This window comes from Bombina bombina, chromosome 3, assembly GCF_027579735.1.
Source record: "Bombina bombina isolate aBomBom1 chromosome 3, aBomBom1.pri, whole genome shotgun sequence".
Taxonomy (NCBI): Eukaryota; Metazoa; Chordata; class Amphibia; order Anura; family Bombinatoridae; genus Bombina; species Bombina bombina.
In genome coordinates, this window is record NC_069501.1 from 649,371,712 (window position 1) to 649,392,497 (window position 20,786).

The window sequence follows — 20,786 nt, forward strand, 5'->3', positions numbered from 1 at the left end:
GCGATTTGTGAAAATTCAGGTCAAGCCAAATCCAAGTTGCCTAGGTACCACAGATTTTCAAAATTATAGGTCTAGCTGCTAAATATATGCATGATGCACATCTCTATATAAATGATTCCCTGCATCTAAAAACATTGCATGGTGGGGTTCTTAATATTCTAGGTGATACAGTTTGTGGAAATGACTTTCATATGATTAATTGGCTTTGCACTGTTAATTCCCTTTATTTGCTTTTTGTACAATATTGTAAATAAAATATATTCAAAGCATGTTTTCATAAAAGGTTTTTAAAATGATTTTTTTGAAAAATATTACTTTCATTTTCTCTTTCTTATAGTTCCTGTCTCAGATAATGGTATTCCTTGTGAATATCGTGAGTTCCATATTCTGTGGACACTTGGGCAAGATCGAATTAGATTCTGTTACACTCGCTGTGGCTGTATGTATTAAAGGGACAGTATACACCCATTTTCATAAAACTGCATGTAATAGACACTACTATATAGAAGAATATGCACAGACACTGATCTAAAAATCCAGTATAAAATTTTTGAAAAAAGTACTTAAAAGCACCCAGTTTAGCACATTTGATGAGTTAGGCTGGGACACCCACTGAAATTGGCTGGGAAAACAGGAAAAACAGACACTCACACCTCTAACTTTCCCTACATATGAAAAGTCAGATTATACAAACAGGAGACGCAGGAATCTGTAGACATCAGTATACATCTTACACTTTGGGTCTTGGTTAGAAGTTTGAAAATCAGCACAATGTTAATTAAAAAAAAAAAAAAAAAAAAAAAAGCAAAACTACTTTTTTACAAAAACTCCCTATATGGGCTACATAAATAGATAATCTACAAAACATTTAGGCAAAGACAAATCTAGTGTACATTGTCAACATGCAATGCAGTTTGCTTTGTCCATATTGTCTATTTAAATTATCTAGTGTTTTATTCATTGATGCTGATTTTTTTTATATTCTAAACTTATTTAGTCTGATTAAAAATAGAAGCAAACAATAAAATATATAAGAAGAAACAGACAATTTTAGAATTATTATTATTATTATTAGCATAAATATTCATTTTTAAAGGCTAAGTCTAATTGAAAATTGTTATTGTTTAAAAAGAGAATCCCTTTATTACCCATTCCCCATTTTTGCATAACCAACACTGTGCCATAAAATATGTTGAGATCTGTGCATATTCTAAAAGGGCTAATTAAGTAAAAATAGTTTGCAGAAAAAAATTGTTTAAAAATTGCTGGCAAGTATTTTAAAATAATTTTCAAAAATAAGCAAAATGGCTTGCATAGCCATGCTGTCTGGGGTAGACCGATTTCCCCTCTTATCAGTGTTTAACATCAGAAACACAGGCATTGTATTTTAACTAAGTTCACAGCAGCTTATTTGCTTCTAGGCATGCTCCAGCAGATAATGACTGTTAAAGTCTTGCATTCTACAATATCAATGGTGGATATATATGCAGCCATAAAAGGAATTGTGTGGGGAGAGTTAGAGCTGTACAATTCAGACACTTAAAAGAAAGGGTTAATGGCAAGGCACTGCAGTATAAATTTTCAAGTAAAAGTAATTAAAGTACATATTATTATATATTGTCTCTATCCCAATTTGTTTTATGTCCCTTTAATATAATTTTTACCTCTATGATTTACCATATCTAAGCCCCTGCAGACTGCCCCTTATCTCAATGCTTTTATAGCTTTTTACAATCTTGCATTTTTTCCATTTAGTGCTGGTTCTTGTATAACCATTATTATTCTCTGTGGTACACATGAACTATCACTGTCTGGCTGTAGTGCAGGATTGAAAAAAGCAATATAAAAGTACTGAGATAAGGGGCGGCCTGCGGGGGCTTATAAACAGGAAAACTAAGGGAGGTTATAAAGTCTATTAATACAACAATGTTGGTCATGTAAAGCTGAAGAATGGGTAGTAAAGGCATTACTCTTTTTTTATTGTCTAAAAAGATATTTAATTTTTTTCCACTGTGTGCAGATGCATGCTCTATGTACTAATGGTGTCATTGTGGAAAAGCTGTGAGTTATGTCACACTTACTTCCCCTCCATCCTAGCAATATCACAATAGTGTGCATTAATACTGATCTAAATTCATTCATTTATATGAATACAGTATCTTATAATGCTGCGTCCTATCATAGAACAAAACCCTGTTAGTTCCTGCCATTAATTACCTATAGGTATCTGTAATTATATATTAAGTAGACACATATATCTTAGCCAAGCAATAATATATGCCACTTTCTCCCCAAAACAGTAAATCATTCACTACTATGAAAATAACACTTCTTGAATCTATAGCATTAGGCAAACTTCCATGTCTTCAGTGGTTATTTTGGTGTGTATTGCATAAGGTGCACTTTTGTGTATTTTTTTCTTTTCAGGTTATAAATGTCACTGGTATATCTATTGGTTCGGGCCTGTCCTCTACATGTGATACACTCATATCTCAGGTATTATTATATTCTATATGTTTTCTAGCCAGACCAGTCTTCGTATTGAGTTCTTTATTTTCCATACAGCTTTATATTTCAGTTTGTTTAATCGCACTCAGATAATGCAGGATAATAGGACTGACTGTAAGACAGAAAAAGTGTAGACAATTTATTGTGCTTCTATAAAAAATATAAAACAACTTAAAATATATAGGGTTTGATCATAATCCTTTTAGATAAACCTATGAAATGTTTTATCTAAAACTCCCCCCCCCCCCCCATAGACTTTAAAGGCCCCTTTTAGTAAACAAATGCCCTGCTCTAATGTAATTTTAGCAATGCTGTGTGTTTAGTTAAATATGTATTATGGTTTTAAAGAAAATGCTTTTTTTAATGCTCATGAAAATAAATTGATCATGGTGTCTTATAATACAGGCACTATGCAAGTGACGCATATAAAACGATTATTATATAAAATAAGTAAACTATAAGTAAAAAATCTATAACGGACAAAAATTTGGATATGTTTTAAAAATATATATATAAAAAATTCTTGCCTGGCTACTAAATGAAAAGGTAAATTAGCTTCTAATTTTTTGCCTGGTTCCTAAATTTGATTTGATATTAATATTTCATTATGTTTTTTATTATATAATGTGCATTATGCTGTCAGAGATATACATGTATAGAGTGCTCTCCACTAATATTGGCACTAGTGATGTCGCGAACCTAAAATTTTTGGTTCGCGAACGGCGGACTCGATCTTCCAGTATTGTTCGCGAACCCTACAAGGACTCTTTCTGGCCACAATAGTGATGGAAAAGTTGTTTCAAGGGTACTAACACCTGGACTGTCGCATGCTGGAGGGGGATCCCTGGCAAAACTCCCATGGAAAATTACATAGTTTATGCAGAGTCTGCTTTTAAGCCATAATGGGCCTAAATCAACTAACATTCCCAAATTGTTTGCAATAACGTGCTTTAAAACATCAGTTATGATGTCGTATCTATCAGGCAGTGTAAGGGTTACGGCCGCATCACAGTGACAGAGCAAACTCCAAGTGTTACGCACCGCAATCAACCGCAAACAGTCCACTTGCACAACCACGAGATAGATAGATTTGATAGATAGATACATAGATAACATAGCTCAATCGATGCAATATACATATGCAATTCAATGGCACCAGCAAACTGAGGATTCACAAGAACTATTACCAAAAATTTAAATTTTTAATTATTAAGAATACTGTGACAACAAATATGATTGGTGTAAATATTTTTCAAGTAGGCCTGGCACACAGGCTTGGAAGGCAATAGAAAAGTGCAATTCTAGGGCTCGAGCAAACTGAGGATTAAGATCAACAATCAAAATTTTTTTAATTTTAATTAATAACTATACTGTCTGTGACAACAATTATGATTGGTGTAAATAGTTGGCTAGACGGCCTGGCACAAAAGGCTGGCAGTGGCAGGCAGGAGATAAATGCAATTCAATGGCACTAAGAGACTGAATATTTGCAGTCCAAAAAATTATGATTTTTATTTTTTTATATACTGTTACAAGAATTATGATTGGTGCCACTAATTGGCTAGTTGGGCCTGGCACACAGGCTTGCAGATATGAGTCGTGGATGGTAGGTAGGGCAGCAATTTAACACAGTATGCTGTGTAAGTGACAAAATCACAGGCCTGATAGAAAATTAAGTTAGATTACACTAGCAAAATATTTTAAAATTTTAGATTTTAATATTAAAATTATGTTAAGAAGTGCAATGCACATATGACTCTATGAGTGGTCGCACTGGCTGGCTGCTACGTAGGGCAGCAATTAACAACAGTATGCTGTGTAAGTCAGATAGACAGACACAGGCCTGATAGAAAATAAAATTAGATTACACTAGCATAATGATTTAAAGACTTTTTTTGGGGAATTTAAAGAAAAAGGTTAAGCACATACATATGAGTCGTGGCTGATAGCCTTGGAAGGGCAGCTATTAAAAACAGTAGGCTCTGTAAGTCAGATACACACACGCCTGATAGAAAATACTATTAGATTACACTAGAAAAATGATTTAAATTATTTTTTTGGGGGGGAAATTAAAAAAAGGTTAAACACATATGAGTCGTGGCTCATAGACTAGGGAGGGCAGCAAGTAAACACAGTAGGCTCTGTATGTCAGCAAAACACACAGGCCTGATAGAAAATTATATTAGATTACACTATCAAACAAATTTTAAAAATTTTTTTTTATATTTAAATTAAGGTGAAGAAGATATGAGTGCTGGGTGGCTGCCTGGCACAGACCAATTAACCAAAAGACTGAAAAAAAATGAGGTATATTAATGCTGAGTGAGTCTGACAGACACAGGCCTGATAGTAAATGTAATTAGATTACACTAGCAAAATATTTTTTTTTTTTTTTAAATTTAAAATAATGTTATAAACGGATATTAACACTGGTGGCTGGCACAGAGCAATGAACCAGAGTATATGCTGTGTGACACAGGCCTGATAGAAAATGAAAAAAAATTACACTAGCAAAATAATTACATTTTTTGGTTAGTTAAATTTAAACTAATGTTGTTAGGGAGATATCAGTGGTGGCAGTAATCACAGCATATGCTGTGAGCCTTAAACACACAGCCTGAAAGCCAGGCAAATGCTAATAAAAAAAAAACGAAAAAAAAAAAAAAGTACGAAATATAGCCCTAAAAAGGGCTTTTTGGGGTGCTGTGCTTGCAGCAGAGATGAGTGGAGTCCTTCTGGACTGTAGTAGACACTAAATACACTAGCCTAGCTATGTTTTTCCTATTAATGTCAGGAGCAAAAACACAACACGTCCTCTCATTAAGAAAGCAAGGTCGTTATGAGTCTAAAATGGCGGATTCCGAGTAGCTGGGAGGGTCTGTGAGGGAGTGACAAAAAATAGAACACAGTTGTAACTGACCATAAAAACCCCAGAAGACCGGAGTAAAACAAATACAAGTGTGTGGGGTGCAGAACTACACCTGTTCACCTACTTGAACTGCTAGGTTGAGGTATATACGCTCTGTTCCTTGTGCATTAGTAAAAAAGTCTTTAGAGATGTAGCTAGTTTGTGTAGTATACAACGTTATTTCAAAAGTGTAGAGAGTCAGTGAGTATCAAGGGTATATCTACACAATGTAAGACTCGCAGTCATATGTTACCATAGTAAGATAGAGGGGGGGTAAACAAACACACTGTGGAGCTATACAGCTCAACTCACATCCCTCTAGTGGCGATAGTTCTTCTTGCGATTCCTGCAATCTCCTCTCCGTGTGGTGTTGATATCCGTTGCGCTCCCTATTCGGGGACTTGCACTCCTCTTCCTCCTGTCTCCTCCGTACTGGTGCTACAAATTAGCTGCCGGTCTGAATGCTCCTACATGCTATTGAAGCAAGTGCCTTCCCGCTCGTTGCCCGTGCTCACACCGGGGCCAGAAGTGAATGTACAAAAATAGAAAAAATGGAGCACCGGGTCTCAATGGGGGGTATAAAAACACAATGTATTTATTTATTCAAAATAGACAGACAAAAGGACCATCGTCCTAGGGGTAAAATCTTTAAGAGTGGTTGTAGGGGTAGATTGGGCTAACATGTTTCGGCTCCCACGCCGTAATCTTAGCCATATTTAAAACAAACTTCACTTCCAAAGTTAAAAAACCTCCCTTGTTTTCCTATTGGTTAAGATGCGCACACCTTCCTGTGAATGCACCAATAGGGATACTGGCAGCTTTCCATGCCGGAGTTCGCTAGGTACTGCACACCCTCTAGCGCGCCAGCCAATCAAAAAGCTGTCAGTATGTAACTCCATACCGTTTGACTTTACACTGCATACGTCTGCAGTTCTAAATAAATGATGTAAGTAGAAGTAAATATATTTATACAGCTGTCACTTTCAAAGTATATAAAGCTGCTCTCAAATAATGCTTCACCTTAGCGCTTATTGCAAACAGACTATGTAATTCTGTTCATACTTGTCATACCAAGGCCCTGGGATTGTATCTATTCAATAGTGCGGAACTAATCCTCACTAACTGCTGTGTTGCCCACATTATTAAACTCATGTCTGGAGAGAATATGTGTTGATTTCAGTACATTAGAAATGAAAAGTAAAAAAAGTAAAAAATGTGTGCCTTTATAGTGTACTGCCTAACTCCCGACAGGGAAATTCTATCTTTTTCCCATCAGAGGATGGCTGCTGTCATGCTATATATCTCATTAATTACTGTATATTTTTCATTAATCCTGTGTATAGGGTGTAAGGGGTTAAAATCTTATTATCCACATACTGCCACTGCACAATATACAATAAACAATAAAAGCAGTGTCATTCAATTGGCTACCAAGTCACTGCCATTTCTACGTATAACACCACCCAGTGTAGAGTATTTATTTACATTTACATTACTTCCCTCCCCAGATCTCTATTGATAATTTAACTAATTAGAGCCCATGGGGATAGCTAGGGGAATTCTGTTTCTCTTGGGAGTGCCCATGTAAGGGGACCCATGATTGTAATCTACCAAAATTTACCAAAAGTTGATCAAGTCAAATTCAGAGTTGAGGCCTACTGGAACCCTAGTCTTGAGTTTAAATATCCAGTAGGCCTCCCTCTCTCCTAATTTCCTAGTTCTATCTTCACCTCTCTTCATAGGTAGTACCTTTTCTATTATGTTCCATTTAAAACTGCTGACATCTTTATTGTGTAGTTGCGAGAAATGATTTATCAAAGGTGTGGTTAGTACTCCTGCCCTGATATCCGCCAGGTGCTCCCTGATCCTTACCCTGGCCTCTCTAGTACTAAGGCCTACATATTGGACTGCACACTGGTTGCAGGAGATGACATAGATTATATAAGTTGACCTGCAGTTGAGACATAGCTTAATTGGGTACCTGTCCCCTGTGGCAAGACACTCAAAGCTGTCACCTATCTGTGCCTTGGCACATGCTGTGCAGGCCTGATAGTTGCAACGAAACATGCCATTAAATTGCAACCATGATGACATATTCTTAGTGCCCTTTTTCAATCTTGTTGGCGCTACCATGTTCCCAACTGTTCTGCCTCTTTTATAAGCAAACCTCACACCTTCTCCCACTGCCTTGACTAGTCCATCATCCGCCGTTAAAAGGGGGAGATGTTGCCGGATTATGTTACAGATATGTGGGTACTGTTGTGAGTATTCCGTGATGAAGACAACCTGGTTGTCTTGAGACCTCATCTGTCCTAGGGACCTTTTCTCTTGCAGCAGCTGTTTTCTATCTATGAACTTCACCTTTCTTCTTGCTTGCAAAATGGTTGATCTCTTGTAACCTCTCTCCTCCAGTCTAACTGCCAATTCATTAGCCTGGGTTTCATATTCCTCTTTTGAACTGCAATTACGTTTCAGGTGAATGAACTGGCCCTTTGCCACACCATCAAAAACCCTTCGCGGGTGGCTACTTGTAGCATGGAGGAGAGAGTTTCCAGAGATGGGTTTGCAGTAGACCTTTGTTTCCACCGGTTCATTCGGAGTACCCAAAAGTTTGAGGTCAAGAAAATCGATTTCATTCTTGTGTGATTCCAATGTAAAGCTAATCCCAACTTCATTGTTGTTGAGAAGCTCTACAAATTGTTCCATTTCAGATATGGACCCCCTCCAAACAATGAGGAGGTCGTCTATGAACCGTCTGTACCACACAATGTCTCTCCTGAAAGGGTTTCTACCTCCAAAGACGTGGGAGAGCTCCCACCACCCCATAAACAGGTTGGCGTAGGAGGGGGCAAACTTAGCCCCCATAGCCGTCCCATGCCTCTGGAGGTAGAACTCCCCCTCAAATTCAAAATAATTGTGTGTCAGGAGAAACCTTGTGACTTCGATCACGTAATCCACAAACCACATGTCCTCACCAAACTCTTCATTGAGGAAATAGCGAATAGCCTCAAGGCCCTTTTCATGCGGTATCGTGGAGTACAGCGATCTAACGTCCACTGTAAGCCACACAAAATCTTGCTGCCATATCAAATTACTCTACACTGGGTGGTGTTATACGTAGAAATGGCAGTGACTTGGTAGCCAATTGAATGACACTGCTTTTATTGTTTATTGCATATTGTATATTGTGCAGTGGCAGTATGTGGATAATAAGATTTTAACCCCTTACACCCTATACACAGGATTAATGAAAAATATACAGTAATTAATGAGATATATAGCATGACAGCAGCCATCCTCTGATGGGAAAAAGATAGAATTTCCCTGTCGGGAGTTAGGCAGTACACTATAAAGGCACACATTTTTTACTTTTTTTACTTTTCATTTCTAATGTACTGAAATCAACACATATTCTCTCCAGACATGAGTTTAATAATGTGGGCAACACAGCAGTTAGTGAGGATTAGTTCCGCACTATTGAATAGATACAATCCCAGGGCCTTGGTATGACAAGTATGAACAGAATTACATAGTCTGTTTGCAATAAGCGCTAAGGTGAAGCATTATTTGAGAGCAGCTTTATATACTTTGAAAGTGACAGCTGTATAAATATATTTACTTCTACTTACATCATTTATTTAGAACTGCAGACGTATGCAGTGTAAAGTCAAACGGTATGGAGTTACATACTGACAGCTTTTTGATTGGCTGGCGCGCTAGAGGGTGTGCAGTACCTAGCGAACTCCGGCATGGAAAGCTGCCAGTGTCCCTATTGGTGCATTCACAGGAAGGTGTGCGCATCTTAACCAATAGGAAAACAAGGGAGGTTTTTTAACTTGGGAAGTGAAGTTTGTTTTAAATATGGCTAAGATTACGGCGTGGGAGCCGAAACATGTTAGCCCAAACTACCCCTACAACCACTCTTAAAGATTTTACCCCTAGGACGATGGTCCTTTTGTCTGTCTATTTTGAATAAATAATACATTGTGTTTTTATACCCCCCATTGAGACCCGGTGCTCCATTTTTTCTATTTTTGTACATTCACTTCTGGCCCCGGTGTGAGCACGGGCAGCTAATTTGTAGCACCAGTACGGAGGAGACAGGAGGAAGAGGAGTGCAAGTCCCCGAATAGGGAGCGCAACGGATATCAACACCACACGGAGAGGAGATTGCAGGAATCGCAAGAAGAACTATCGCCACTAGAGGGATGTGAGTTGAGCTGTATAGCTCCACAGTGTTTACCCCCCCTCTATCTTACTATGGTAACATATGACTGCGAGTCTTACATTGTGTAGATATACCCTTGATACTCACTGACTCTCCACACTTTTGAAATAACGTCGTATACTACGCAAACTAGCTACATCTCTAAAGACTTTTTTACTAATGCACAAGGAACAGAGCGTATATACCTCAACCTAGCAGTTCAAGTAGGTGAACAGGTGTAGTTCTGCACCCCACACACTTGTATTTGTTTTACTCCGGTCTTCTGGGGTTTTTATGGTCAGTTACAACTGTGTTCTATTTTTTGTCTATCCATATCCTTTTGGTGGAGCCGTTGGCCAGGCTCCAGTAACTGACCATCGCCGCAGAACCGACTCCACATGCTTTTGTAAAAGATTTACATTGATTGTACTAAGATTGTACTAAGTTTATTGAACAGTGTACATTTAAAAATGGAGGGGGAATCTGAATTAACAGAAATACCGTTTTCATTGCGCACAGCCATGCAGAGAGATGCAGGAATCTGGGATTGTAATAAGATGGAACGGTGTAAAAGCCGGAACAGAACGGAACAGGCCGGAACAGGCCTTTTATGAAGGAAATTGATTTAAAATATAATGGAATGTGTTAGAGACTCTTGAGAACAATTTTAGTACCAAGAATATTTGTGATATAATAATTATTTAACCCTTTAACTACCAAAATAGTGTCCGGAACCAAACATAACAGCCCGGAACAGCACCTTCCCAGAAAACCAGATACACCAAATTCACCAGTCACACATGACTAAATGTTATAAGTGTAATCAGCCACAAACCATCCACATAAACCACATTCCAATACCCGTTCCGGCCTGTAAAACACTTTTTCATGAAAAGTGACGGAACGGCACCTTACCAGCAAACCAGATAAACCAAATTCACCAGTCACACATGACTAAATGTTATAAGTGTAATCAGCCACAAACCATCCACAGAAACCACATTATGATATCTGTTCCGGCCTTTAATACACTTTTTTTTATAAAAAGTGACGGAACGGCACCTTCCCAGCAAAATATACAGACCAAATTCACCAGCCACACATAACTAGATGTGATAAGTGTAATCAACCACAAACCATCCACATAAACCACGTTCCAATACCCGTTCCGGCCTGTAAAACGCTTTTTCATGAAAAGTGATGGAACGGCACCTTACCAGCAAATCAGATACACCAAATTCACCAGTCACACATGACTAAATGTTATAAGTGTAATCAGCCACAAACCATCCACAGAAACCACATTATGATATCTGTTCCGGCCTTTAATACACTTTTTTTATAAAAAGTGATGGAACGGCACCTTCCCAGCAAAATATACAGACCAAATTCACCAGCCACACATAACTAGATGTGATAAGTGTAATCAACCACAAACCATCCCCAGAAACCACGTTCCAATACCCGTTCCGGCCTGTAAAGCGCTTTTTCATGAAAAGTGACGGAACAGCACCTTCCCAGAAAACCAGATACACCAAATTCACAAGTCACATGTGACTAAATGTAATAAGTGTAATCAGCCACAAACCATCCACAGAAACCACGTTCCAATACCCGTTCCAGCCTGTAAAACGCTTTTTAATGAAAAGTGACGGAACAGCACCTTACCAGCAAACCAGATACACCAAATTCACCAGTCACACATGACTAAATTTTATAAGTGTAATCAGCCACAAACCATCCACAGAAACCACATTATGATATCTGTTCCGGCCTTTAATATACTTTATTATAAAAAGTGATGGAACGGCACCTACCCAGCAAGATATACAGACCAAATTCACCAGCCACACATAACTAGATGTGGTAAGTGTAATCAACCACAAACCATCCACAGAAACCACGTTCCAATACCCGTTCTGGCTTGTAAAACGCTTTTTCATGAAAAGTGACGGAACGGCACCTTACCAGCAAACCAGATACACCAAATTCACCAGATACACATAACTAAATGTTATAAGTGTAATCAGCCACAAACCATCCACAGAAACCACATTATGATATCTGTTCCGGCCTTTAATACACGTTTTTATAAAAAGTGACGGAACGGCACCTTCCCAGCAAAATATACAGACCAAATTCACCAGCCACACATAGCTAGATGTGGTAAGTGTAATCAACCACAAACCATCCATAGAAACCACGTTCCAATACCCGTTCCGGCCTGTAAAACGCTTTTTCATGAAAAGTGACGGAACAGCACCTTACCAGCAAACCAGATACACCCAATTCACAAGTCACATGTGACTAAATGTAATAAGTGTAATCAGCCACAAACCATCCACAGAAACAACGTTCCAATACCCCGTTCCAGCCTGTAAAACGCTTTTCATGAAAAGTGACGGAACAGCACCTTACCAGCAAACCAGATACACCAAATTCACCAGTCACACATGACTAAATTTTATAAGTGTAATCAGCCACAAACCATCCACAGAAACCACATTATGATATCTGTTCCGGCCTTTAATATACTTTTTTTTAAAAAGTGACGGAACGGCACCTACCCAGCAAGATATACAGACCAAATTCACCAGCCACACATAACTAGATGTGGTAAGTGTAATCAACCACAAACCATCCACGGAAACCACGTTCCAATACCCGTTCCGGCTTGTAAAACGCTTTTTCATGAAAAGTGACGGAACGGCATCTTACCAGCAAACCAGATACACCAAATTCACCAGTTACACATAACTAAATGTTATAAGTGTAATCAGCCACAAACCATCCACAGACACCACATTATGATATCTGTTCCGGCCTTTAATACACGTTTTTATAAAAAGTGACGGAACGGCACCTACCCAGCAAAATATACAGACCAAATTCACCAGCCACACATAACTAGATGTGGTAAGTGTAATCAACCACAAACCATCCACAGAAACCACGTTCCAATACCCGTTCCGGCTTGTAAAACTCTTTTTCATGAAAAGTGACGGAATGGCACCTTACCAGCAAACCAGATACACCAAATTCACCAGTCACACATGACTAAATGTTATAAGTGTAATCAGCCACAAACCATCCACAGAAACCACATTATAATATCTGTTCCGGCCTTTAATACTCTTTTTTTATAAAAAGTGATGGAACGGCACCTTCCCAGCAAAATATACAGACCAAATTCACCAGCTGCACATAACTAGATGTGATAAGTGTAATCAACCACAAACCATCCACAGAAACCACGTTCCAATACCCGTTCCGGCCTGTAAAATGCTTTTTCATGAAAAATGACGGAACGACGCCTTACCAGCAAACCAGATACACCAAATTCACCAGTCACACATGACTAAATGTTATAAGTGTAATCAGCCACAAACCATCCACAGAAACCACATTATGATATCTGTTCCGGCCTTTAATACACTTTTTTATAAAAAGTGACGGAACGGCACCTTCCCAGCAAAATATACAGACAAAATTCACCAGCCACACATAACTAGATGTGATAAGTGTAATCAACCACAAACCATCCACAGAAACCACGTTCCAATACCCGTTCCGGCTTGTAAAACGCTTTTTCATGAAAAGTGACGGAATGGCACCTTACCAGCAAACCAGATACACCAAATTCACCAGTCACACATGACTAAATGTTATAAGTGTAATCAGCCACAAACCATCCACAGAAACCACATTATAATATCTGTTCCGGCCTTTAATACTCTTTTTTTATAAAAAGTGATGGAACTGCACCTTCCCAGCAAAATATACAGACCAAATTCACCAGCTGCACATAACTAGATGTGATAAGTGTAATCAACCACAAACCATCCACAGAAACCACGTTCCAATACCCGTTCCGGCCTGTAAAATGCTTTTTCATGAAAAATGACGGAACGACGCCTTACCAGCAAACCAGATACACCAAATTCACCAGTCACACATGACTAAATGTTATAAGTGTAATCAGCCACAAACCCATCCACAGAAACCACATTATGATATCTGTTCCGGCCTTTAATACACTTTTTTATAAAAAGTGACGGAACGGCACCTTCCCAGCAAAATATACAGACAAAATTCACCAGCCACACATAACTAGATGTGATCAGTGTAATCAACCACAAACCATCCACAGAAACCACGTTCCAATACCCGTTCCAGCCTGTAAAACGCTTTTTCATGAAAAATGACGGAACGGCACCTTACCAGCAAACCAGATACACCAAATTCACCAGTCACACATGACTAAATGTTATAAGTGTAATCAACCACAAACCATCCACAGAAACCCCATTATGATATCTGTTCCGGCCTTTAATACACTTTTTTATAAAAAGTGACGGAACGGCACCTTCCCAGCAAAATATACAGACAAAATTCACCAGCCACACATAACTAGATGTGATAAGTGTAATCAACCACAAACCATCCACAGAAACCACGTTCCAATACCCGTTCCAGCCTGTAAAACGCTTTTTCATGAAAAATGACGGAACGGCACCTTACCAGCAAACCAGATACACCAAATTCACCAGTCACACATGACTAAATGTTATAAGTGTAATCAACCACAAACCATCCACAGAAACCCCATTATGATATCTGTTCCGGCCTTTAATACACTTTTTTATAAAAAGTGATGGAACGGCACCTTCCCAGCAAAATATACAGACCAAATTCACCAGCCACACATAATTAGATGTGATAAGTGTAATCAACCACAAACCATCCACATAAACCACATTCCAATACCCGTTCCGGCCTGTAAAACACTTTTTCATGAAAAGTGACGGAACGGCACCTTACCAGCAAACCAGATAAACCAAATTCACCAGTCACACATGACTAAATGTTATAAGTGTAATCAGCCACAAACCATCCACAGAAAACCACATTATAATATCTGTTCCGGCCTTTAATACACTTTTTTTTAAAAAGTGACGGAACGGCACCTACCCAACAAAATATACAGACCAAATTCACCAGCCACACATAACTAGATGTGGTAAGTGTAATCAACCACAAACCATCCACGGAAACCACGTTCCAATACCCGTTCCGGCTTGTAAAACGCTTTTTCATGAAAAGTGACGGAACGGCACCTTACCAGCAAACCAGATACACCAAATTCACCAGTTACACATAACTAAATGTTATAAGTGTAATCAGCCACAAACCATCCACAGACACCACATTATGATATCTGTTCCGGCCTTTAATACACTTTTTTATAAAAAGTGATGGAACGGCACCTTCCCAGCAAAATATACAGACCAAATTCACCAGCCACACATAACTAGATGTGATAAGTGTAATCAACCACAAACCATCCACAGAAACCATGTTCCAATACCCGTTCCGGCCTGTAAAACGCTTTTTCATGAAAAGTGATGGAACGGCACCTTACCAGCAAACCAGATACACCAAATTCACCAGTCACACATAACTATATGTGATAAGTGTAATCAACCACAAACCATCCAAAGAAACCACGTTCCAAAACCCGTTACGGCCTGTAACACACTATTTCATGAAAAGCGATGGAACGGCACCTTCCCAGCAACATATACAGACCAAAATTACCAGCCCCACTTTACTAGATGTGATAAGATTAATCAATCACAAACCATCCACAGAAATCATGTTCCAAAACTCGTTACGGCCTGTAACACACTTTTTCATGAAAAGTGATGGAACGGCACCTTCCCAGCAACATGTAAAGACAAAATTCAACAACAAAACATAACTAGATGTTATAAGTGTAATCAACCACAAACCATCTACAGAAACCACATTCCAATACCTGTTCTGGCCGGTAATATGCTTTTTCATGAAAATTGACGGAACGGCACCTTATCAACAACATATACAGACCAAATTCACCAGCCACATAAAACTAGATGTGATAAGTGTAATCAACCACAAACCATCCACAGAAACCATGTTTCAATACTTGTTCTGGCCTGTAATACGCTTTTTCATGAGAAGTGACGGAACGGCACCTTCCCAGCAACAGATACATCACATTCACCAGTCACACATTGACTAGATGAAATAAGTGTAATCAACCACAAACCATCCACAGAAACTACGTTCCAATACCCGTTCCGACCTGTAAAATGCTTTTTCATGAAAATTGACGGAACGGCACCTTATCAGCAAACCAGATACATCACATTCACCAGTCACACATGACTAAATGTATAAAGTGTAATGAGCCAAAAACCATCCACAGAAACCACATTATGATATATGTTCCAGCCTGTAATACGCTTTTCATGAAAATTGATGGAACAGGACCTTTCCAGCAACATTTACAGACCAAATTCACCAGCCACACATAACTAGATGTGATAAGTGTGATCAACCACAAATGATCCACAGAAACCACGTTCCAATACCCGTTCCGACCTGTAAAATGCTTTTTCATGAAAATTGACGGAACGGCACCTTATCAGCAAACCAGATACATCACATTCACCAGTCACACATGACTAAATGTATAAAGTGTAATGAGCCACAAACCATCCACAGAAACCACATTATGATATCTGTTCCAGCCTGTAATATGCTTTTCATGAAAATTGATGGAACAGCACCTTCCCAGCAACATATACAGACCAAATTCACCAGCCACACATAACTAGATGTGATAAGTGTAATCAACCACAAACCATCCACAGAAACCATGTTCCAATACCTGTTCCGGCCTGTAATAAACTTTTTCATGTAAAGTGTTTTAACAGCACCTTCCCAGCAACATATACAGACCAAATTCACCAGCCACACATAACTAGATGTGATAAGTGTAATCAACCACAAACCATTCACAGAAACCACATTCCAATATCTATTCTGGCTGGTAATATGCTTTTTCATGAAAAGTGATGGAACGGCACCTTATCAACAACATATACAGACCAAATTTGGTCTGTATATGTTGCTGGGAAGGTGCCGTTCCATCACTTTTCATGAAAAAGTGTGTTACAGGCCGGAACGGGTATTGGAACGTGGTTTCTGTGGATGGTTTGTGGTTGATTACACTTATCACATCTAGTTATGTGTGGCTGGTGAATTTGGTCTGTATATGTTGCTGGGAAGGTGCCGTTCCGTCACTTTTTATAAAAAAGCGTATTAAAGGCCAGAACAGATATCATAATGTGGTTTCTGTGGATGGTTTGTGGCTAATTACACTTATTAAATTTACGCATGTGTGACTGGTGAATTTGGTGTATCTGGTTTGCTGGTAAGGTGCTGTTCCCTCACTTTTCATGAAAAGCGTTTTACAGGCCGGAACGGTTATTGGAATGTGGTTTCTGTGGATGGTTTGTGGTTGATTACACTTAGCACATCTAGTTATGTGTGGCTGGTGAATTTGGTCTGTATATTTCTCTGGGAAGGTGCCGTTCCGTCACTTTTTATAAAAAAGTGTATTAAAGGCCGGAACAGATATCATAATGTGGTTTCTGTGGATGGTTTGTGGCTGATTACACTTATAACATTTACTCATGTGTGACTGGTGATTTTGGTGTATCTGTTTTGCTGGTAAGGTGCTGTTCCGTCACTTTTCATGAAAAAGTGTTTTACAGGCCGGAACGGGTATTGGAACGTGGTTTCTGTGGATGGTTGTGGCTGATTACACTTACCACATCTAGTTATGTGTGGCTGGTGAATTTGGTCTGTATATTTTGCTGGGTAGGGTGCCGTTCCGTCACTTTTTATAATAAAGTGTATTAAAGGCCGGAACACATATCATAATGTGGTTTCTGTGGATGGTTTGTGGCTGATTACACTTATAATATTTAGTCATGTGTGACTGGTGAATTTGGTGTATCTGGTTTGCTGGTAAGGTGCTGTTCCGTCACTTTTCATGAAAAAGCGCTTTACAGGCCGGAACGGGTATTGGAACGTGGTTTCTGTGGATGGTTGTGGTTGATTACACTTATCACATCTAGTTATGTGTGGCTGGTGAATTTGGTCTGTATATTTTGCTGGAAAGGTGCCGTTCCGTCACTTTTTATAAAAAAGTGTATTAAAGGCCGGAACAGATATCATAATGTGGTTTCTGTGGATGATTTGTGGCTGATTACACTTATAACATTTATTCATGTGTGACTGGTGAATTTGGTGTATCTGGTTTGCTGGTAAGGTGCCATTCCGTCACTTTTCATGAAAAAGTGTTTTACAGGCCGGAACGGGTATTGGAACGTGGTTTCTGTGGATGGTTTGTGGCTGATTACACTTACCACATCTAGTTATGTGTGGCTGGTGAATTTGGTCTGTATATTTTGCTGGGTAGGTGCCGTTCCGTCACTTTTTATAATAAAGTGTATTAAAGGCCGGAACAGATATCATAATGTGGTTTCTGTGGATGGTTTGTGGCTGATTACACTTATAACATTTAGTCATGTGTGACTGGTGAATTTGGTGTATCTGGTTTGCTGGTAGGTGCTGTTCCGTCACTTTTCATGAAAAAGCGCTTTACAGGCCGGAACGGGTATTGGAACGTGGTTTCTGTGGATGGTTTGTGGTTGATTACACTTATCACATCTAGTTATGTGTGGCTGGTGAATTTGGTCTGTATATTTTGCTGGAAAGGTGCCGTTCCGTCACTTTTTATAAAAAAGTGTATTAAAGGCTGGAACAGATATCATAATGTGGTTTCTGTGGATGATTTGTGGCTGATTACACTTTTAACATTTATTCATGTGTGACTGGTGAATTTGGTGTATCTGGTTTGCTGGTAAGGTGCCATTCCGTCACTTTTCATGAAAAAGCGTTTTACAGGCCGGAATGGGTATTGGAACGTGGTTTCTGTGGATGGTTTGTGGTTGATTACACTTACCACATCTAGTTATGGGTGGCTGGTGAATTTGGTCTGTATATTTTGCTGGGTAGGTGCCGTTCCGTCACTTTTTATAAAAAAGTGTGTTAAAGGCCGGAACAGATATCATAATGTGGTTTCTGTGGATGGTTTGTGGCTGATTACACTTATTACATTTAGTCACATGTGACTTGTGAATTTGGTGTATCTGGTTTTCTGGGAAGGTGCTGTTCCGGGCTGTTATGTTTGGTTCCGGATACTATTTTGGTAGTTTAAAGGGTTAATTAATTATTATAATCACAAATATTCTTGTTCCTAAAATTGTTCTCAAGAGTCTCTAACACATCCCATTATATTTTAAATCAATTTCCTTCATAAAAGGCCTGTTCCGGCCTGTTCCGTTCCGTTCCGGCTTTTACCACCGTTCCTAATAAGATCTTTTTCCACAGATAAGAGGGACTACAGCCTAATAGCACTATTTGAAGAGCTAGAATTCTTCTTAGTTAAAGAGGATAAACTCAAATGGGATATAAGGACACTTAAGAAATACCATGAGTTGGGTATCCTCCCAAGGGGCCTAAGGCTCAACAAGTTCCCCACCTTTGTAACAGAAGATAAAACCTTCATAGAACTATGGAATGGACATCTGACTGAATGCTCTCTAAAACTCATTCTGTTGATAGTTGAATTTAAAGAGAAGGCACTATCAGATCTAAGTCAGAAGATTAAAAATATTCAAGAGGAACTTAATAAGCGAAGCAGAGAACCTTGTTTTGCCAAATTTGATAAGACCCTACAGGAGATAGTGGCACAAGCAAAAAAATTACTTCTGGAAATTAAACATAAAAAGTATGTGAGGGATCAGTTGGACTATGATCAAAATAAGGTGTATGTCTGGAACCGCAAGGAGAGGTTTGCGGTAAGAAAAGAACAGAATGAATTCCCCCATATACATCGACAAAGGGGTGGTAACAGACACAGAAGGAACAGAGGAAGGAGGGTGAATTTCAATGAAAGCGAAGGGGAATCCCACGATGAGGGATCAGGATCTGGTGGCGATGAACAAGGTTTGAGTGGACAAGCGCCCCAGCCATATGACTATAGAGGAGCACCCGTTCAAATGGCCAGACCTAAAGAAGGACCCGAAAGATTACCTCCCATCCTCAAGAACCCCTCACATGATAATTACAGATCATCTAACTACAGAGAGGAAGTTTTTCAAAGAGGTTCTCACTATGATAATGAAAGGGCCCAGATGGAACAGGTTTTTCGGCTTCCCCCAAAAACATCAGAAGGGGGGGAGGAGGAAACCTAAATTACCAATTTCAAACGAAAGAGAAGAAGGGATATCAACAACAACAACAACATCGGTACACCCTCAGGAGAGGCAGAGGGAGAGGAAGCTACCGGGAAGAAATGTAATTAATCTATCTGACTACGAACTGACTGAAGCAGAATTGGATGTATTGAGTCTTGGCCTTACATTTGTGTCAACTAGTGACTTCAATTTATTTAGAACTCTATTAGATGTAAATGGACTCATACGAAAATTGACAGTGAAAAAGCATTTTGAAACAATTAATAAAACTATAACAAATGAGAGACATGATGCCATTATATCAGATCTAGGGCAAGAGTCCAACCAGGCTTCAAATGGTAGTACAGTATTAGACTTTCAAGAGTACTGTGATGTACGTGTACTAGAGTCTTTGCAGGAACCTGCCCTTAGTGAAGGGACAGGAGTACCAATAAAACCACATCTAAAATCCAGTCACGCTTCTACCCAGTGCAAAGTAGGGGACCACAACTGGAGAAATTCCAGAAAAGGGTGGAGGAGGATCTAATCCGATTACAATATATAACCAGGAGGGGCAGGAATCAGAATATCAGTATAGCACAGAAAGCAGCGATAAAAAACCTCCAAGACAACGATGCTATAGTAATAAGAGCTGCGGACAAGGGTGGTGCAATCGTTGTGTTAAATAAGAAAGATTTTTTAGAGGAGGCATTTAGGCAACTCAGGAACCCTGATGATTATGCTCAATTGAGAGGTGACCCAACCGCAGTGTTCAGGAGACAGTTGGCCTCCCTTGTAGACGATGGAACGGACATGGGCTTTATTGATGAAGATACCAAAAACTATCTGTTGGTTAACAATCCGACTATACCTATGTTTAATCATCTTCCTAAAGTCCATAAATGCATAATGGAGGTACAGGGGAGGCCAATTGTTAGCGGGATAGGGTCACTCCTTGAGCATTTGTCAGAATGGTTGGATTGCATTCTACAGCCCCTGGTGGGAAAATTGTGGAGCTACATCGCGG

At 39.1% G+C, this 20,786-nt stretch overlaps 1 protein-coding gene across 1 annotated transcript in view; it reads left to right on the plus strand.

Moving 5' to 3' along the window:
* The window catches only part of LOC128652466 (multidrug and toxin extrusion protein 2), a 450,289-nt gene that overhangs the window by 5,428 nt on the left and 424,075 nt on the right, over positions 1-20,786 (plus strand). The window contains exons 2-3 of the mRNA XM_053705404.1: positions 338-439; positions 2,428-2,496. Coding sequence (XP_053561379.1) covers positions 338-439; positions 2,428-2,496 — 171 coding nt within the window. The remainder of the gene's footprint in view (positions 1-337; positions 440-2,427; positions 2,497-20,786) is intronic.